Raw genomic sequence first — 6,702 nt, forward strand, 5'->3', positions numbered from 1 at the left:
AATCTAAGTTAACACATTCTAACAAATCTAACGATATATGCCAAAATCACAAAACTGAAAATAGGTTTGGAGTAGGGAATGTCCGAGTCCCGATAAGAATCGAACGAGACCCAACCCGAACAGGTATCGGCCACTGATAAAAGCTACAAATAATTTTTTCGGATTCCGATTACCCGAACGAGTATTGCCCGATAACGCCGATAGGATCGGGTAATTGAAAATTTTCATACCTAACCCGACTCAATCTTTCGGGTAATTTAAATTATCGGCACCGGAAAGTTATTGATCCTATCGTTTCCCGTTAGAAAAATAATTCCCGAACAATTCTTCCAGAATTATTTTGCCCATTTTTTTCAAAAATAGTTGATATTTCTAAAAAAGTGGAATAAAACCGTAATAATCGCAATAATTAAACGAAGTTTAACATATCTCCTCATGCTATTCACGCAGTCCGGTTGGCAAAATTACTCTCACCCTTTATTTGAAATGCTCGACTCTGATCGGCTCGACTCTGATACGAAAAATTCAAGGAAACCCAAAATCACCAAAAGTGATTGTAAAGCATCATTGTGTGTTTTCAGAATTTTTTTCTTTCCGTTTCTTGAAATGGTGTTAGAAAGGTTGTAATTTTAAACTTTTGAAATTAAAATTGGACGTGTGTAAAAGAACAAAACATTCCGAAAATGTTTGCTATCCAGTCAAGTGCTCTGTTATCGCAAAGTCTTGGCGATGTTGATATTGAAAACGAAGAAGGAAGTGAACATAAAAAAGAAAATCTTTAGATCCAGATGACCTGCCTTCCCATGAATACGAAGCCGAAAAATTAGGTAATATTGCCAATTAGTTTAATTTCTTTGTTTAGTGCCTGTAAATTTTACACAGGGTGCTACTTGCCTTCAAGGATTGCCAAAGTTGTAAAGAATTCTAAACAAGTTATCTACCTGGTTGCCAACTACATGGACCCATATTACAAATCTGAGTGAAAAATCATTTTAAAATTTTATTAGTCAAAAATTGCAATGTAACTGGCTGTAGTCTACTTTTGTGCAGGTTCCCAATCCGCCATTATACGTGCCAATTTTCAAAAGTTACATCTAATATTGCTTATCTAAATAAGTGCTTATCTAAAAGAAATGAGAGTAATTGGGAATAGTTTTGAATAATTCCAAAAATGCAAAAAGTTGTAAATATTAGAACACAAGCTCAGTAAAAATTAGTTAAAGTATGAATAAGTCTAAAAAGTCAGTCTTTTTGCCCATAAAAGTGAGACTTTTTTAATGCTCTTTTATATTTTTCAGACCAATACGCAAAGTTCTTGAAAGCCAAGTTCAAAGAAACCAAATTCAGTCTTCAGAATTTGGCTGAGAATCCTGAAGAGGCTATTAAAGAGTTCTTGTCAAGTTTGTTCGGCAAAAATGGGGAAGAAGACTCCGAGATTGAACCATTCTCTGTCAACGACAGCCTTCGGCACTCACAATTTGGAAGCTTCTCTTTGAGATTTATCCAGCCAAATAAGCAGAAAAAGATTGCGATTGGATTGAAAGGAGAACTTTTTAATTGTGAAAATGATGTTGAGGCAGTTCCTGCATGGATGGGAAAGCCAATGCAGTTCTGGTTGATACAACGGAACGTCTATCCATTTCTTTCCAAAGCTGCCTTTGTTCTCTTGAGTATTCCTTCAAGTTCAGCATCCTCAGAGCGCTTGTTCAGCGCTACCAGCCTGACAGTTACGAAGGGAAGAAATTGCATGGATCCTCTGAAAGCGGAAAAACTGCTCTTCATCAAATGCAACTACTCTTAGTTTGAGAGAAAAATGCTGCTCAAATTCTGCTCAGAAACCAAAAGCTCTTTATCAATTCCAAATGAGGAGCCTGATGATGACATCTAGGAAGCCCCTGTTGGTGAAATTAACGTTATGGCATGTATGAGATTGAAGAAGTCAAAGAATTTGTCGAAAATGATTTTTTAAACATTAGTTCAAATTTCTTTCAATTTATTTTATGCTGAGAAACTCATGAAAACAAACAGTACATCTCCAAATTTTAAATGTTTATTTTGTAATCATGTGTCAAAAATTCAAAGGTGAAAATGCTATATTTGCCAGTGTTTTATTTCTATGATGACTGAGGCAACTAATGTGTTTAGAAAGTTAACGTTTGGTACCAAAACTACATTTATTTTCAAACCATTTAACCTATTTCATTCACTCACGTTGTTTAATTAACTGTGGACTCAATCTGTTTAATGAAATACTTCTTTAATTAACTCCCAGCCTTAAAAGTACTTTTTTAAATTTTAGTTTATACATTTCACAGGCTCTTTCAAAGATGCTAAAATTACTGCAGTAACTTGCAGCAAATTTTCGTGACTAGCGAAAAATTTTTTACTAAGTTTCGGGACCTGAATGGTGATAAAGCCAAAAACCGAACAGGTTCGGGTTTTCGGGTATTAAAAAAAATCAATACCAGAACGGGTATCGATAATTTATCGGTTTCGGTTCCATAGCTGTCGGTACTCGTAAACCCGTTCGATCATTATTTCGGGTTATCGGGTATTTAATGGGTCTATATCCGAACGGGTTGGGACCCTAAAAATTTTTTGAAAATACCCGTTCGGCGCACAGTGACTCAAAGTGAAGAAAAAACGGCAAAAATTATATAACCATTGCATTTTAATATGTATTAAATGAATAGTTATTGTTTTTTTTGTCTAAAAATCAATTATGTGATTTTAAGTTATTTTTACGTGCAACAACCAGCAAAACGTGTGCGTATCTAAAAAACACGCGCGTATGAAATTTTACACGCGCAAGCAGATTTTTTTTTTAAACTTTTCTTCTGGAATCAAGTAAGAGTTTTCATAATACATAATTTATTTTTAAATCTCTTTTTAACTCACTCCAACTTGTAATCAGGCGTGATCACACAGTACACTACCATCCAAATTTAAGTCATAATTATTACCGGGCCCCTCCCCTTTTGCTAAAAACAACGATTGAAAGAATTTTCAAAAAAAATAATAATAGTTCAGTCATCAACAAAGAGTATATAATAGAATGCTCTTAACATTACTATTATAACTATTTTAAATTTTAATTCATAGAAAATTTTAATTTTTTTAAAATTTCTGTCATCAATTGTTATCCTCCTCTTTTGATAAAAACAATGATTAAAAGAATTATCATTAATAAATTAAAAAAATTCAGACATCAACAAAGAGTAGATAATAGTTCTACTTTGAGCATTACTATTATAACTATTTTAAATTTTAATTCATAGAAAATTTTAATTTTTGATGGCAAATTTAACTATAAATAAAAAATTTCACAAAAGAATCACGACTGTTTAAGAAGAGAAAGAACTTCTACTGGAAGCAATTTCCCATTTTCACATCTATGGTTAGTGAATTGGATGCTCGATATAACTGGATCACTCCTTATCATAAGATAGTTAAACTGGTTTTTCATAACATTTATCCTTGAAATTTTGCATGAATGGTTTAATCTTGCATTTCTAATCTCTTTGTTAAGAGCCTCTAGTGATTCTTCTGAATAAACTCCAACGGGAAGTTCTAATGCATCGGCAATCTGTAAACCATGTTCTAAAAGTTTGTGAACGCTTGGAGGAATAACATACCAATTATATTCAGAAAGAATTTTATCTGTTGTATCATTACAATAATTTTGAAAAGAGCTTGGATCTAAATCATATCCTGAACAAACTGCTTTTAAAATTGTTTTAAGTCTAGAAATGATGTCAACATCTACACCAGTTATCTCAGAGAAAGTAATCGATTCCTCAAAGGCTCTTCTGGCAGTATTACCATCATTAGCATTTCCAAAACCTTGTTTGGGCATGTCAACAATAAGACTTATTTCTTCCCTAAACTTCTTTTAGATAAATGCTTTTCTTTCTTTAACTGATTCTTTCTGCTCAGAGGTTTTAGCATAAAATGACCTAATTTTCAATTTATATCCAAGATGAAGAATGTACTCAAAGCATCTTATCCAAAGGTGAAGAGGAGAAAGGCCAAAAGATAAAGCTTCTTTATTGACAGGTTTAGATCTAATCAATTTAACGTCATTCATCTCTGTTGGCTTTGCTGAACATACATTACAGCTTTGAGAAGATGTAGTACTTGTCAGTGCATTAACAACTTTTCCATCAAACATAGTCAAATCCAAATTATACTTTATAATTGCTGTCATCATAGATGACTCAGCTTCTTCTGACTCTAAACTTACTACAAATGGTTCAAGTTTCTGAATCTCAATTCGTAATCGTTCCTCTTCTTCTTTAATTAGCATATCTGTTTCCTTTTTGTACTGCAAACATACCGGTCTGCAGAAATGTGTACTAGATGGTTTTTTGTTGTACCATATCACTGTATCATTAACAGTCAGTTTAAGAGGCACAACAGATGTTTGGAAAACACTCTCTTCATTTTTAATAACTTCATCTAGAGTTGTATCTAAATATTGTTTATACAGACTCTGGCTAGACGCTCCATCAAAACCGCCTTTGAAATGCATGATTCCATGCTGATTGATATCTTTAACCAATAATTCAGAAAATATTTTGTTGCAACTATTTAGACTCAAGATTCTACACAGTGTGTGATTAAAAAGAGATTGAAGGGAGCAAACTGCAGATGTTTCTGAAAAAGTCATATTATCAGGATAGCATTTCTTTTTTTCAATCAAAATTTTATGAAGAGACGGATAGACGTTTGCATTTTGTAATAAGGAGCTATTTCTGATTATCTGGTATTGTTCATCGGACAGATCACATTGAATTTTTAGGCTGAGAGCATCTTCAACTTTCATTTAAACAGGTTCAAGCATAGACATGTTTTTCCTAATTTCATTTGCTTTATCTGGGTCCAAAGCCTTCTTTACTATAAAAATAAAATTGTTTCTACTAATGTTGGATTCAGTTGCTGCACCTTTTATAGAAGCTAATGCCAATGCTTCATGATTGTTTTCAGCTAAATGGGCAATTTTAGCTCTTTTGCTTCTTTCACCAAGATTTTCCCAAACTTTATTTTTTCTACCTGGACCTTCTTTAAATTTAACTCTTTTAACAAGATCGGGGAAAAACTCCTCCTGTAAATAGAAACTTAATTAAATAGAATGATTGCATAAAAAAATTTATTAACAAATAACTGTTTCTTTACCTGCAGCCAAACACCTTCTTTTAAAATCAATCTGTCATAGTTTCTATTATGCTTATCTAACTTAGCTCCCACTTTTGCTTTAAAAACAGACAACTTATTCTTTAAGTTAGTAAGCTCTGATTTATCGAAGTCATCTTCATGAAGGTTATAAACATTTAAAACTTCTTTAAACAAAGATTCAAGCAGATTAACTTTATTGAAACCTAGCTCTTTAATTTTTTGAAGAAAATCAATTCTTTTCATGTTTTATATATTATCTATAACATAACACACAAAAGTTATCAATAGTTTAACAATCTTATTGTTGTTTACATTATAGCTTAATAGCTACAAGTATTTTGAAAATCCATATATATATATATATATATATATATATATATATATATATATATATATATATATATATATATATATATATATATATATATATACTAAAAATAATAGGTAAGGCTGATACTCTTTTTTTAAAAGAGTTTATATTTTAAATAAATAAATAAAATTTACTTGCTTCAATTTACTCCAACCTTTTATTCTATACTCGCTAAATGTAATATTTAGCGAGTAAATGATAAAAGCTCTATTTTAGATTGGAGCAAATTGGAGCAGGTAAATTTTATTCCAGCAAATGGTATATTGCTGACAGTACTCAAAAACACTAAAATCAGCATGGAGTTATGCGGAACATTTTTGTTCTTGTACCACAAATAATGTGTTAAAAATAAAATAAAAAATTTTTATTAATAGATTTCTTCATGCTGAGTAATAGCTTAAACCTAATAATCATTAGAAAAAAATCATTCAATTACATTGTGAATTGACACAATTTTAATAAATTAATAAAAAATACTAACACTTTAGCTACTGTCTCCATAATATAAATTTCTAAAACTGACTATTTTATCGAACATTTCCGGTTTTTTTTCGTCATAAAAAAAGCATTAATAAAGTGCTTCAAATTAATACACAAACTTGCAATGGCTTCAAAAAAAGTTTTAAATTGTTATGCATCTGGCCTTACCATTATTAAAAGTTATTTGTATTTAGAAACTAAAGACTTTATTTTTTTTCCTTTTTTGCCACTTTTTAAGGATTTTGAGCCACTGTGCGGCGGCCGAAAAGGACCCGATGACATACCCTAGTTAGGAGGAACAAAGCCGTATTACTAACTTCCATCTTAAAAGTAATCTCTCCCAATGGTCCGTCTTTAAACAAAATGTATAAATAAAATAGAAAACACGGGACGGGAAAATGTAAACATGATTTTCTTTTTTAAAAGTAAATTGATTTTCAGGGCTGTCGGATTTTCCTGAAAACAGTCTTTTAAACTGTTCTCTTAAGTCAGAATATTACTTATATATTTTTTTTCAAAATTGCCTTATTAAATTTATTTTTAAAAAATTTTGCAGACTAATTTGGGTTTGGTAGTTCTGGAGTTAATAAATGCACACTCTATTTTACATTTTGTTGTTTTACCATAACATAAAGTAAGAGTGTTTTTATATAGTGTTGGTTATGTTGTATATAAAA

The 6,702-nt window shown here is 31.2% G+C and overlaps 3 protein-coding genes across 4 annotated transcripts; all 3 read right to left on the reverse strand.

The window, feature by feature from the left end:
• Window positions 1-2,930: 2,930 nt before the first annotated feature.
• LOC149883350 (uncharacterized) lies at window positions 2,931-5,434 on the reverse strand. Of its 2 annotated transcripts, none has more exons than XM_090065497.1 (2): window positions 5,176-5,428; window positions 2,931-2,981 (listed from the first exon to the last, which is right to left on the reverse strand). In XM_090065497.1, the coding sequence occupies exons 1-2, from the start codon at window positions 5,416-5,418 to the stop codon at window positions 2,946-2,948; spliced, it is 279 nt and encodes a 92-aa protein (XP_089921623.1). In that variant the 5' UTR covers window positions 5,419-5,428; the 3' UTR covers window positions 2,931-2,945. The 2 variants fall into 2 exon arrangements, with proteins under 2 accessions (XP_089921623.1, XP_089921622.1); XM_090065496.1 differs by lacking the exon at window positions 2,931-2,981 and adding an exon at window positions 3,289-5,104 and having other exon boundaries at window positions 5,176-5,434.
• Window positions 3,289-3,856, reverse strand: LOC149883352 (uncharacterized). Its single transcript, XM_090065498.1, has one exon. The coding sequence runs from the start codon at window positions 3,854-3,856 to the stop codon at window positions 3,335-3,337; it is 522 nt and encodes a 173-aa protein (XP_089921624.1). The 3' UTR covers window positions 3,289-3,334.
• LOC149883351 (uncharacterized) lies at window positions 3,289-4,827 on the reverse strand. Its single transcript, XM_090065495.1, has one exon. It carries the CDS (start codon window positions 4,823-4,825, stop codon window positions 3,893-3,895), a length of 933 nt encoding a protein of 310 aa, XP_089921621.1. The 5' UTR covers window positions 4,826-4,827; the 3' UTR covers window positions 3,289-3,892.
• Window positions 5,435-6,702: the final 1,268 nt, after the last annotated feature.

This window comes from Hydra viridissima, unplaced genomic scaffold (genome assembly GCF_058129835.1).
Source record: "Hydra viridissima isolate aposymbiotic clone 2 unplaced genomic scaffold, HvirCarnegie_v1 scaffold_10, whole genome shotgun sequence".
Taxonomy (NCBI): domain Eukaryota; kingdom Metazoa; phylum Cnidaria; class Hydrozoa; order Anthoathecata; family Hydridae; genus Hydra; species Hydra viridissima.

Coding starts and splice junctions, on each gene's coding strand:
- LOC149883352 (XM_090065498.1), bottom strand. CDS start 3,856: ATGCCCAAACAAGGTTTTGGAAATGCTAATGATGGTAATACTGCCAGA.
- LOC149883351 (XM_090065495.1), bottom strand. CDS start 4,825: ATGAAAGTTGAAGATGCTCTCAGCCTAAAAATTCAATGTGATCTGTCC.
- LOC149883350 (XM_090065496.1), bottom strand. CDS start 5,418: ATGAAAAGAATTGATTTTCTTCAAAAAATTAAAGAGCTAGGTTTCAAT. Junction 5,105..5,175: donor AAGAAGGTGTTTGGCTGCAG/GTAAAGAAACAG, acceptor TTCTATTTACAG/GAGGAGTTTTTCCCCGATCT.